The sequence below is a fragment of the Papaver somniferum genome, unplaced genomic scaffold (assembly GCF_003573695.1).
Source record: "Papaver somniferum cultivar HN1 unplaced genomic scaffold, ASM357369v1 unplaced-scaffold_133, whole genome shotgun sequence".
Lineage (NCBI taxonomy): Eukaryota > Viridiplantae > Streptophyta > Magnoliopsida > Ranunculales > Papaveraceae > Papaver > Papaver somniferum.
In genome coordinates this window covers 5163925-5177534 of record NW_020622492.1, presented here as the reverse complement: position 1 = coordinate 5177534, position 13610 = coordinate 5163925, and the positions used below count along the sequence as shown (strand labels likewise).

Sequence of the window (13610 nt, the reverse complement as noted above, 5' to 3'; positions counted from 1 at the left end):
TTTGTTATTTTCTTTTGTCAAGTTGAATATTATATATGTCGGTATCAACTTGGGGTGGGGTAGAGAACACAATAGTTAGTCAAAGTCAAGGTCAAGCTTTTTGTAATGGTCAAAGATGATTTTGTGGGTCAAACATAATAAACCTTTATATACTGTCTTTACATAACTGATTACAACAAAAGAAAAATTACAGGAAGTTTATCGGAAGTTTGGCCACTAGCTGAGCACCGACTCCCTTTTGAATGACTAACCCTATTCTATAGAAAAGGAAATTTCTTATTTTGACGTTGGTGTCGTGGCCAACAATATAGCACTCCATTCTCTTCAAAAATTATATAATGTTATCTCCGAGTTCACCAATGTTGAAAAAGTTAAGGTGGCGAAATCGTATCCGTGAAACCTGCATTTATCAATATTTGGTACGTTTCTGAGCTATAATATTGGACACAATAATCCTTGGAGTAAAGTGATAAGCACGCAAGTGCCACATTTTTATACCCATATTTATACTAGGTCTCGATGTTTCGTTCATAACTATATTTTAGAGCTTTTATATGAATCACAAGTGGAATCCGTTCAGGGAGAATAATTGGTTAAATGAGGAGCTAAATGGTGTTTGCAACTATAAGCACATAGGAGCTAGCATAATTGAGCGAGCTGCCTTCACAAATGCTCATGCCAGTTGCGCCACAAACACTGAGCCATCACGTTCGAGCCAATCAGGTCTTCCTAAAACAAAACTACTGGTGAGATAAGAGGAAAGTGGGAGATGTGGCAGCATTCCTACCACATCTGATTTCTGTAGAAAACAAAAAGCTATTCAACCAGATGGTATTCATTTTCATCAAAGAGAAAGGGGATCTGAAATTCTTTCTTGTTCAAGCTGCCGGCGTCAATCTGAGATGATGAATCAATTCGATGGGTATTTGAAGTTTTCTGTTGCCTGTAAGGACTTCGCCCAACAGCAACAGCAAAAATGGTTTTCTGTGGCTCTCGTTTGATGTGAATCGATTCCGATTTCACAAGAGGTGGTACAATTTGGGGTCTGTTGATTGAAGAAGAACTGGTGTTGTTGATTGAAGAAGAACTGGTGTTGTTCGATGATTCAAATTAGGGTTGCTGCCACCGATTCGTGGTTGTGTACGAGAAGTGTAAGTAACAGATTTTGGCGGTTCTCGTGGCAAACTGAAGTTGGATTTTAACGGAGGTTCGATTTGGTTTGAATTCAATTGAAGAAAGTTGAGACAGGTCATTGAAAAGGCATCTACATATGGGGTATTCATTGTCTGCCTTTGATGGCGGAAATCGATGATTCCAGTGGTGTTTTTCTTGATTTATTGGAAGTATTGGAAGGACTGAATTCAAGCCAAAATTCAGTGAGAAGAGCAAGGAAATAATTGGTGGTGTATTGAACCTGCTAGTTTCAAGAGAAGAAAAGAAAGCTTGTGGAGTTGGTGATACAAGCTGAATGGGGTTGTGAAGACTGTCACTGGAACCGCATCTTTGAGCAAGCTTTTAATGGGTGGTGTTCTGTGATACAAGCTTGGATCTTTTTGGCTGTGAAAACGGAGAACGAGATTGCAGTCAACTGATGATGGTGGTATGCAGCTGTGTAATCATCTGAAACTGAGTTCGATTAAGGGTTAAATGATTTGATTGCAACCAATTTAGGCAGGTCCGTTGCAGGCAGCTGGATTAGTGTTGCTAGTGATGACTTGTAGTCTGCTATGGTTCGATTTGAACTGAAATACAAGGGAAATGAGAAGCAACTGGCAGTAAACAAAGTTAACCATGAGTTTGGTGATTGTGTACAGATTTCAGATGATAAGGTTTTGAGAGTTGACACCAGTGGAGTCTTCATGGATTTATACAAATCGAAAGGCGTTGTTGCTGCCTGTGATAAGAACAACTGATAGAGAGGAAATGTTAGCAAGCTGTGGTGGTGCTTCCAAATAACTAACAGCTGCATCAACTCTCGAAGACAAGAAGGGTGTTGTGGCCGGACTAGGCATTGGCCGGGAGTTGGAGTTTATTTTGCTGCCTGGATTGGGCCTGGCAACTACAACTGGGTCCATATTAGATTTTCTACAGCACATATATATACTGAGAGAAACAGATTTGAGGAGATACGCTGTTTACAGGGAAGAAACCAGGTTTAAGCTTTCTTTCGTTTTGCTTAGCTTGTTATCTCCTTTATCAGTTTTTGTGGCTTTTGAGAAAATTATGGTTTGCTAAACTATTGTTAGGGCGAAAGGATGAATTTGTAGGCTAGATTATTTGTGTTTATGAACAAGAGTTTCTTTAAATCAAAAGCTTAATTTTATATTTGAGTATCTCATATTGGGTGATTGTTTTTATAGATCTTTTCATGTTTTATGCCAAGTATACTACATATGTAAGCTACAGGCAACCCCATTGAGACCTGATTGATTATAGATTAATGAACATTCTTCAACTTTGTATACCATGTATACATAGTGTTTAGGAGTTCAACTTTTAGGTCAAGATCAAACAATCCTTAGTCGATTATCAATAAATATGAACGACATATCTTCCGTATCTAAGTAGCCAGGCGTTGAACTTTACATGAGTAAACTAGAGACTCTCGTGATAAATCACAAGTAAACCTAGCCTATGAAGGATTCCCGGATCCTTAACCTTTTCTCATCTTGCTCGTCACTTTAATAATTTTGTTTGCATCCATTTTATTTGCTTGTTTCTTAGTATACATTTCAGAAAATTTCCTCTTGAATTGATTTTGATTAGGAAGTTGATTGTATTAGTTAGAAGGAATTTAGAACACTCCTCGTGGGAATGAACCACATTTGCTACCGTGTATCTTTTCTACACCATGCGCTTGCGGTAAAACAAAGTTGGTCTTCCGAGCCATCAAGTTTTTGGCGCCGCTGCCGGGGAGTGGTTGAAAAATACTCTCTAATTGATATAGTTTATTTTCTAGTCGTTGCTTAGTTTTTATTTTCCGTACATAGTGTGTTTTCCTTTTTCTTTTCGATTTTTTGTTTTTCTTTAGTTCTTTTTACGCAGTTTGTTGATCTTTCTTTAGGTACCTTAGTTTGAAGAACGCAGTTGGAATTTCTCCAAAACAGGCAGAAAAGTAAGTATCTGAAATCCTCGCGAAGCTTTGCAAGGTGAGTTTGAACTGAATTCTGCATTTGGTTAGCTTATGCAAGATCTACCAAGTAGTTGGGATAGAGAAAAATTGTTCGTCTTGTTAAAGTACCCCTTTATACATGAAGAACAGATGATGAGGGTACGAACCCTCCGGTTAAAAGTTTGAGAGACTATATGTACCTTACTAGAGTCTCTCAACTTTCATGTATTATTTTTCCTACCACCACAGCGACCTATGAGATTAGAGCAAGCACCATTCAGTCACTTCCTAATTTCTACGGTAAGGAGAATGAAAATCCTTACTACCACATTAGAGATTTTGAAGAATTGTGTGGTACAATGAAGTTAAGGACTTACCTGATGAGTTTTTTAAACTTAGGTTGTTTCCCTTGTCTTTGAAGGATAAGGAAAAATCTTGGCTGAATGCATTATCTCCTTCATCCATTAGTACTTGGAATGACATGATTAATATATTCTTGCATAAATTCTTTCCTAGGCATAAAACTACTGCCATTCGTCAAAAACTATATAGTTTTTCGCAACAAGAAGGAGAATCTCTTTATGATTATCTAGAGAGGTTCCATGATCTCTTGTTACAATGTCCACACCATGGATTGTATACTCCTAGGCTCATATTGATCCTTTATGAGGGATTAGATTTCAAAACAGTGACTACGGTAGAATCAGTTTGTGATGGGAATTTCCTTGATAAGAGTGCCGAAGAAGGTTAGAAATTTTTGCATGAAATAGCTGGAAAAATCCAAGAGTGGGAGGCTAGAAAACCCATAAAATCAATAGCTAGTAGTGAAGGGGTTCACAGAGTTGACAATGAATTCGACTATGAGGCCAAATTTTCTGTTTTGACACGAAGACTTGAGTCGTTGGAAAGAAATGCTAAAGTCAAGCCTCTTGAGTGTATTATGCATGCATCTTCTATTCCTAATGATTGTACTAACCAAAGAATTCCTAGTTTGGAATAAAGTATGAGTTTGTTTATGCAGGCTACTCAAAGATCTATGGCAAACTTTCAACAACAACTAAATGAGCTAGCCAGCCAACTGAATGAGCGAGACAAGGGTCAGTTCCCGAGTCAAATACAACCTCACCCTAAAGGTTCTTTTGAGGAAGGCACATCTGGTGCTAAGCAAACTCATCGTGTCCAGGCCGCTACTACTCTCAGAAGTGGACGAGTCATTGACAATCATGTTAGTGATCTCGAGGAGAAAGAGCAAGATAGGAAGCCGCCTACCATCACACAGGTTACTCCTTCAACACATAAAGAAACCGCTGAAACCGAAAAAGGTAATTCTGATATTTCATATGTTCCTCGTGCTCCTTTTCCTCAAGCGTTACTACCTCGTAAGAAGGGAGCTACCCCTAATGACATCCTAGAAGTGTTTAAACAGGTTAAAGTCAACATTCCCCTCTTAGATGCCATTAAACAAATTCCTTCTTATGATAAGTTTCTAAGAGATATGTGCACTACGAAGCGAAAATTGAATGTACATAAGAAAGCTTTCCTTACTGAACAGGTAAGCTCGATTATTACACAGAAAACTCCACCCAAATTTAAGGATCCAGGTTGTCCTACGATTGCTTGCACTATAGGAGAACATAGGATCGAACATGCATTGTTAGATTTAGGGGCCAGTGTGAATCTCTTGCCATACTCTGTGTATGTGCAATTAGAACTTGGTGATTTGAAATCCACTAGTGTTACTCTCCAATTGGCTGATAGGTCCATTAAAATTCCTAGGGAAGTGGTAGAGGATGTTCTTATACACGTTGAAAGTTTTGTTTATCCTGTTGATTTTATTGTTTTGGATACTCAACCTGTTTCTAATCCTAGTGGGAAGATTCCTGTCATCTTGGGTAGACCTTCTTGGCTACCTCGAATGCGGTTATCAATTGTCAAAATGGAATCATGGAGCTTACTTTTGGAAATACGAAAATGGAGACAAATGTGTGTAGCCTTTCAAATTCATCTCAGATTTCTGAAACTTGTGAACATGTTTACATGGTTGATAGTGTGAATGATTGTACTTGTTGTTACAATGAGAATCTCGGAAACATGCCTCGAAACATTGCAGGTTGTAGGGAAGTCACTAAAACTGAATTATCAGATATGTGCTTATTTTATTCTGTCAATTCAGATAATCCTGTTTTTCGCGAGATTGCTGCACACCCTTGTTTCGTTGTTCCACCTAATTGTTTTCAAGATGCTTATTTAGGTGTTGAACATATGGATACTGGTAAGGTAATTCACAGTTACAAATCTGTTTGCTTATCTCCTTTTGCCAACTCCTGTGGATCTGATGCATATTGATATTACTAATGCAATACGTCCACCAACTTCTAGTGAATCCACTGAAAATATTTCAGCTGATTTAATACCCAATTTGGAGTCTCCGCCGATAGTTGAAACTTGTAAACATTCTGAACTTGTTGTTTATGGGGATGAGTTACTTATGAATTCACATATCTTTTCGGATTTTTATAGTGTTTGCAGGTTCATGTTTCAGCTGACCTGATTTGATGGGTTGATCCCCAACTTTTTAGACTTTATATATATACTTGGCAGGATACTTTGGGATGCCATCTTCACCTTGTTTGAGATTACTTGTTGCGTGCAAGCAGGGAACAAATATCATTTGCTTCGTGGGAGTCAACCCATCAGTTTTGTTCCCTTATCCTCTATTTTTGTTTGCCTATTGCATTTCGCATTTTAGAATTTCCCACCTGAACTCTACGTTGGATGACTCAATTACATTGAGGACAATGTAAAGTTTAAGTGTGGGATAGTGGGTAACACTCAGATTTTCATAGGTTTCACTTTCGTAAAGAATTCTCAAAAATAAATAAATTGCACAACATGACCCGCTTTTGAGCGGGTCTTAAAAATTTTCTTTTGTATAACATGACCAACTGTTGAGCGGGTCATTCTGATTATCAGTCTCGCTGTTTAGCAGACTTTTTTAAGCCACTGTTTAGTGGTTTCGTTTAGCTGTTCAACAGACTTCCCTAAACCACTGTTTAGTGGTTCGTCTCGCTGTTTAGCAGAGTCTCTCCATATCCAGCTGTGTAGCGGATATAATTTGTTCTTGTTTTGCTCGGGACTAGAAAAATGTAAATGTGGGGATTTGATAAGCACGCAAGTGCGACACTTTTATACCCATATTTATACTAGCCAGGCCTCGATATTTCGTTAATAACTATATTTTAAAGCTTTTACATGAATCACAAGTGCAATCCATTCACCCGGAGAATAACTGGCTAAACGAGGAGCTAAACGGTGTTTGCGACTATAAGCACAGATGAGCTAACTTAATTGGGTGAGCTGACTTCACAAACGCTCATGCCAGTTGCGCCACAACCACCGAGCCATCACGTTCCAGCCAATCAGGTCTTCCTAAAACAAAACTACTGGTGAGATAAGAGGAAAGTGGGAGATGTGGCAGCATTCCTACCACATCTGATTTCTGTAGAAAACAAAAGGCTATTCAACCAGATGGTATTCATTTTCATCAAAGAGAAAGGGGATCTGAAATTCTTTCTTCTTCAAGCTGCCGGCGTCAACCTGAGAAGATGAATCAATTAGATGGGTATTTGAAGTTTTCTGTTGCCTGTAAGGACTTCGCCCAACAGCAACAGCAAAAATGGTTCTGTGTCTCTTGTTTGATGTGAATCGATTCTGATTTCACAAGAGGTGGTACAATTTGGGGTCTGTTGATTGAAGAAGAACTGGTGTTGTTCGATGATTCAAATTAGGGCTGCTGCCACCGATTCGTGGTTGTGTACGAGTAGTTTAAGCAACAGATTTTGGGGGTTCTCGTGGCAAACTGAAGTTGGATTTTAACGGAGGTTTGATTTGGTTTGAATTCAATTGAAGAAAGTTGAGACAGGTCATTGAAAAGGCATCTACAGATGGGGTATTCATTGTTTGTATTGATTTATTTGAAGTATTGGAAGGACTCGATTCAAACCAAAATTCAATGAGAAGAGCAAGGAAATAATTGGTGGTGTATTGAACCTGCTAGTTTCAAGAGAAGAAAAGAAAGCTTGTGGAGTTGGTGATACAAGCTGAATGGGGTTGTGAAGACTGTCACTGGCACCGCATCTTTGAGCAAGCTTTTAATGGGTGGTGTTCTGTGATACAAGCTTGGATCTTTTTGGTTGTTAAAACGGAGGACGAGATTGCAGTCAACTGATGATGGTGGTATGCAGCTGTGTAATCATCTGAAACTGAGTTCGATTGAGGGTTAAATGATTTGATTGCAACCAATTTAAGCAAGTCCGTTGCATGCAGCTGGATTAGTGTTGCTGGTGATGACTTGTAGTCTACTATGGTTAGATTTGAACTGAAATACAAGGGAAAATAGAGGCAACTGGCAGTAAACAAAGTTAACCATGAGTTGGGTGATTGTGTACAGATTTTAGATGATAAGGTTTTGAGAGTTGACAGCAGTGGAGTCTTCATGGATCGATACAAATCCAAAGGCGTTGTTGCTGCATGTGATAAGAACAATTGATGGAGAGGAAATGTTAACAAGCTGTGGTGGTGCTTCCAAATAACTAACAGCTGCATCAGCTCTCGAGGACAAGAAGGGTGTTGTGGTCGGACTAGGCATTCATTTTGCTACCTGGGTTGGGCCTGGCAACTACAGCTGGGTCCATATTAGATTTTCTACAGAATATGTATATACTGAGCGAAACAGATTTGAAACCGTTTTACAGGGAAGAAACTAGGTTTAAGCTTTTTTTCGCTTTGCTTAGCTTGTTATCTCCTTTATCAGTTTTCGTGGCTTTTGAGAAAATCATGATTTGCTAAACTGTTGTTAGGGTAAAAGGATGAATTTGTAGGCTAGATTATTTGTGTTTATGAACAAGAGTTTCTTTAAATCAAAAGCTTAATTTTATGTTTGAGTATCTCGGGTGATTGTTTTTATAGATCTTTTCATGTTTTATGCCAAGTATACTATATAGGTAAGATACAGACAACCCCATTGAGAGCTGATTGATTATAGATTAATGAACATTCTTCAATTTTGTATGCCATGTATACATAGTGTTTAGGAGTTCTACTTTTAGGTCGAGATTAAACAATCCTCAGTCGATTATCATTAAATCTGAACGACATATCTTCCATATCTAAGTAGCTAGGCGTTGCCGCTTTACATAAAATAGAGACTCTCGTGATAAATCACAAGTAAACCTAGCCTACGAAGGATTCCCGGATCTTTAACCTTTTATCATCTTGCTAGTCACTTTAATAATTTTGTTTGCATCCATTTTATTTGCTTGTTTCTTAGTATATATTTCAGAAAATTTCCTCTTGAATTGATTTTGATTAGGAAGTTGATTGTATTATTTAGAAGGAATTTAGAACACTTCTCGTGGGAACGAACCACATTTGCTACCGTGTACATTTTCGACACCGTGCGCTTGCGGTAAAACAAAGTCGATCTTCCGACCCATCATAACTGCATGTAAACCACCACCTGCAAAAGGAGAAACCACAGTAACATCCAAACATACATCATGAGCATTCTCCCAATTATATATGAAAATATCTGTTGGCTTGAATGGAAAAGACCATTGTGCGAAAGGAAACCTAGAGCGACTTATTTTCGCGCTGGAATTCCTCCACTGTAACACAAATATACCTAAATCAAAAACTTTTCCACCTATAAGTCCTTTCTCCAAAAGTGATTGTTTATGGACTGACTCGAGACAATACAACTAATCGGTTCACACTTCTTGTGATCGTCTATTGATACGAGATCAAGACAATACGACAACAAGATAACTTGTGTGATTGACTATGGATACAAGATCGAGACAATACAACAACAAAGTATGATTACTTGATAAAGGGTTCAGACTTAACCAAACACAATAGGATTGCTATCAAGTAAATAGGAATTAACGTTTGTGTATTTTACTTCTAATTATATTAAAAAACAATTATAATTGCGGAAATAGAAAAGTAAAAGACACAACAAGATTTTGTTCACGAGGAAACCGAAAATGCATAAAAACCCCGGGACCTTGTCCATAATTGAATACTCTCAGGATTAAGCCGCTATACAAAATCTGAACCAAGTTCGTATAGTTGAGACCAAGCAACTAAACCTATAGTTCATGTAGTTCCGTCTGTATCCCTGCGCCTCCAACTTGTAATAAGTCACGCACTTGGAACAATTACTTTGGTTCGTATTCCAAACAGTAAAGGAACAACAAATCTGTTCGGTAATAACTCTTTTCAAGCAAGTGATATGAGTTTGACAAAAGGCTCTTCCGTTTATCCCAATAAACTCCTTTGTCAGGTTTTTAGATCTATCTAAAGATACAACTACCAAAGTAGTTGGGTCTAGATTTTGCAATCAATACTCTTAGTCACAAAGACAATATATTGATGCCGATCTACTCAACTAATAAATCAAGGTTATCACAAAGATAAACTGATTATAGTTGGATCCCTAGCCGATCAAGTTTTGTGCACACCAAAGATTATGTACTCAAACAAGAAATCTTCTTTGTCTTCAAATCTTCTTAGATCTTCAATAAACACCTGCACACAATCAACTTGAATCTCTTGTAATCAATCATACACAGAACGCAGTCTGCTAACAATGGATTATCACAAGACGTCTTTAGATCACAAACAGTCTAAAGATCCCCGTCGAAACTTCAATCTAGTTTAAGTGAATCTTATATCAGAAGAGAAGATTCTCAAGCATAAACAAACTAGGTGCAATCAAAGTTCAACCACCGTTAGTCAATCAAATCAATTGAAAATTAATAATAAACTGCAATTATCTAGTTTCCCACCAACAGTAGTCGTAGATCTTCCCAATCCCAAAGAAGTCTTTAAAACGAGCGGTCGTAAGATATTTCGCCTAATTAGGGTACTTTACTCTCCGAATAGACGGCTCCACCAGTAGCAACACAACTAGGTAGTTTTGCTGGCTCTGAGGATTAGTTTGCTCGAAATGCAAACTTCAATATTTATAGACCAAGGAAGTTTGGATACCAAGGAATTCCCAATACCTAAAATATTCTCAAGATATGCAATATATTTCCAAATTCGGTTTTCATAATTCCTGGAAAGGCTCTGTCCAAATATTGACCGAAATATCAGTAGAAAATCTCCAATTAGTAAATGTACATTACCAATTTTTATTTTCTAAAGATATGAATTTTAATCGCTGGAAATTAAAAGCATATAAAATTAAAAACCTTAATTAAAAGATTCTCAATTTATTTCGATCCGGGATTCTCCTTTAGTTATTAAGGAATATCTTTGAACAATAAAAGATAAGAGTTACTGCACATGTTCAAAGTATGTCAACATCTTTACTTTGTAAATCCTTTTTCATATTTACAATCCTGGAACCGATTTTCCACACTTCCAAACAAGTTTAGAATTGGTTCATCTGACTTCCAAGAACTATGTGATTGATTATCCTATCAAATCACCATTAAAGGGTTTCACGGTTCTACCAAAACACAAAGCTTAGGTTTTACCTCCATGTGGGTACTAGGATCGGTCACACTAGCTTTCCAAAAATTGGTTGAATAGGTACTAGGATCGGTTACCACATATTTATGGTATTTTACTTGTGTAGATGGTGGATATTCGACAAAGGATAAAATCGTAAAACCATAATTGTACATGCTCCTGATCCAGCAATCAGGTGAGTATTGAGACTCATGTCTCTCGTCGAAAGCATGAAAGCTCGTGCTGCAAAAATCTATGACCGAGAATTCTATCTCTCAGAGCACATGTGGATGTGCAATCTCTCAGCTGAGGCAACGACATATCTCATGAATACTGAGAAATTTCAGTAATTACTTCCATATGGAATCGAAAGATTGGACGGATCCTAGACAGCTTGCCTGCTAGTATAGAGCCATAACGTCTTCAGGATGTAACAATGTTTTCCCTGACTATATAAAAGAAATATGACGCTTCAACGAGCTCATATCGCTCAATTCCTGAATAATTAATGCTCATAGAAGATCGTACTAGTATAAAGTCATCAATTAATTATTCCTAAATTATTAGATTCATTAACTGAATCCCTGGAAAATATTCTACATTATTCATAATGTTTCGTTACTTCAATTCATGGCTCTTCCCAGCAGAATTCCATGGGTTAGTAATAAATATTCGATGTACGGGCATCTGAGCCGCTATCGAGTAAGCCCCGACCAAAATGGTGCAAGTGTACTCAGCAATAATGCACAAACGACCACCTGAATGCACAAACGAGCATTCCAAAACACGAAGGAACGATGAACCTATGCAAAATAGGAAGAAAAATAATAACAATAAAATATTAGCAAAGGCGCTAGGGGACTGAGCCCACCGGACGACCAGTCACGCCGTAGCCAGTCCCATGCCCAATTCTATGTTTTATCATATTTTATTATTTTTCCCTGATCTCATGAAAATCCGTTCATTTGAGAAAATCTCCTTCGTCTCAAGGAAACTCCTCAGTTTCATGGTGTTTCCTTGTATCAAAGAAATAATAAAAATTAGGAAAAGTGTCGTGGGTTCAGGTCTACTAGCCGGCCGGCCATGCCCTAGCCGTGGCCGGTCCCACACCTCATGATTCCTTATTATTTTATTATTATTTCCCTCATCCCATGAAAATTCCATGATTTCATGATATTTCCCTCAACTCATGAAAATTTCATAAAATTAGGGAAAAGCTCACGGGACCGGCTCATTGGCCGGCCGGCCACGCCCTAGCCGTGGCCGGTCCCACACGCCCTTGTCTCATTATTTTAATATTATTTGTTTCCCTCATCTCATGGAAACTCCTTCACTTCAAGGAAATTTCCTAGTTTCAACAAACTCCTTGATTTCATAATATTTCCCTAAAATCATGAAAATATTATAAAATTAGGGAAAGTAACATGGGACCGTGCCCATTGGCCGGCCGGCCATGCCTTAGCCATAGCCGGTCCCACACTTCATGAATCCCTATTTTATTATTATTATTTACGTAATCTCATGGAAATTCCTTAACTTCATGAAATTCCTCAGTTTCATGGTATTTCCTTCACATCAGGGAAAATACATAAAATTGGGAAAGGTGTTGCGGGACCGATCTTGCTAGCTGGACGGCCATGCCCTAGCCGTGGCCAGTCCCACACCTTGCAATTCCCCATTTTATTAATTATTTTTCATCATTTCATGAAGATTCCCCAGTTTCAGCAAAACCCTGAATCCTTCATATTTTCTCAAAATGTTGCTCAAACGCGCATCAGAAAATATTGAAACTCTCAGGATTGAGACACGAACATTATGGTTACGCGGGCATGTATCCTTGACCGGCCAAGGCCGGCCCTAAGGCTTGAAAATAGCCGGTCCCGCATGTTTTAATACTTTTGACCTAATTTTCTCAATTGCTCATATTGGGTCCAAACTCTTCTCAAACAACTTAGAATTTGCTCAAACGACCATCAGCTGGTCCCACCACCACCAAGAGCCGGTCCCATGACCCCTTGGTCGGTAACTCATCTCCCCATAATCAGGTTTTACTACCTAACGCTCATACGAGCATTATTTTAATAAGTGATTAAACCAGCATTTAATCATCCTTTCACCAACTGGTCTTCAGAAGACTTTGGTATTTTGCTCATTTGAGCATCTGGGCGTTACATGGTCGACTCGTCATCCTATGTAGCCGGTCCCTCCTTCACTCTGTGGTTGATTTTCAATAAATCATCGATTGATCAAAAATTAGGGTTTCGAATCCAGAGCTCTACAAAAACGTAATTCTGAGCAGATTCAAATACTAATAATTTTATGATGATCCCGTGATCAACACTTTTTTTATTATGCTCGGCCTAGCTTCCAGTATCTTAAATTAATATTTTATTTTATCTGGTCCTGACACCAACAATTCATCAGATGAGCAACACTTGCTCATACGAGCAATATTTGCTCAGACTAAGGAATATTTGTTCAACTATCAATATTCAACAATTCAGCAACATTTGCTCACCTTAAGTTATCAACATTTATTCGACAATATACTTTTGTTTCATCAGGCATGTTCAATTCATGAGTCTCATAACATTTGCAAATCACGTTCAACTCAACAATACAAGGACTCATCGTCCCATAAAATCAGCAACTGACTCCACAATCACGAGATGTCAATCGTGTCACATGGGGGATGTTAACTAGGGTTTTGGCCTGGCGGTCTACGACACGTGTGTTCATACACACGATGAGAATGTGAGCAAGTCGTGCAATCATTTGGAGGTGTTGGCAAAGTAATGGGTGGAAAATTAACCAAGTCTCCGCACGATGAGCAACTGGTTTTGACATGATTTCCCACTTCCCCACTCTTTGACTCCAGCAACTGTCACACTTCATAGGATCAAGTGTTTACAATTATGGCAATATAAATAAATCTTTGAATCATGATTGAGAGGACATGAAAATCTCTCGTCAAACA

At 38.2% G+C, this 13610-nt stretch overlaps 1 protein-coding gene across 5 annotated transcripts; it reads left to right on the top strand.

Moving 5' to 3' along the window:
* The first annotated feature begins 725 nt into the window (after positions 1 to 725).
* Positions 726 to 8058, top strand: LOC113333689. 5 transcript variants are annotated; one of them, XM_026580123.1, is made up of 3 exons: positions 726 to 2153; positions 3065 to 3115; positions 4134 to 8058. In XM_026580123.1, the coding sequence occupies exon 3, from the start codon at positions 4149 to 4151 to the stop codon at positions 5163 to 5165; it is 1017 nt and encodes a 338-aa protein (XP_026435908.1). In that variant the 5' UTR covers positions 726 to 2153; positions 3065 to 3115; positions 4134 to 4148; the 3' UTR covers positions 5166 to 8058. The 5 variants fall into 5 exon arrangements, with proteins under 5 accessions (XP_026435908.1, XP_026435907.1, XP_026435904.1 ...); XM_026580122.1 differs by having other exon boundaries at positions 3065 to 3149; XM_026580119.1 differs by having other exon boundaries at positions 3065 to 8058.
* Positions 8059 to 13610: the final 5552 nt, after the last annotated feature.

Excerpts from the sequence above, each read along its gene's own strand:
- LOC113333689 (XM_026580119.1), top strand. The coding sequence starts at position 4,116 with ATGAGTTTGTTTATGCAGGCTACTCAAAGATCTATGGCAAACTTTCAA.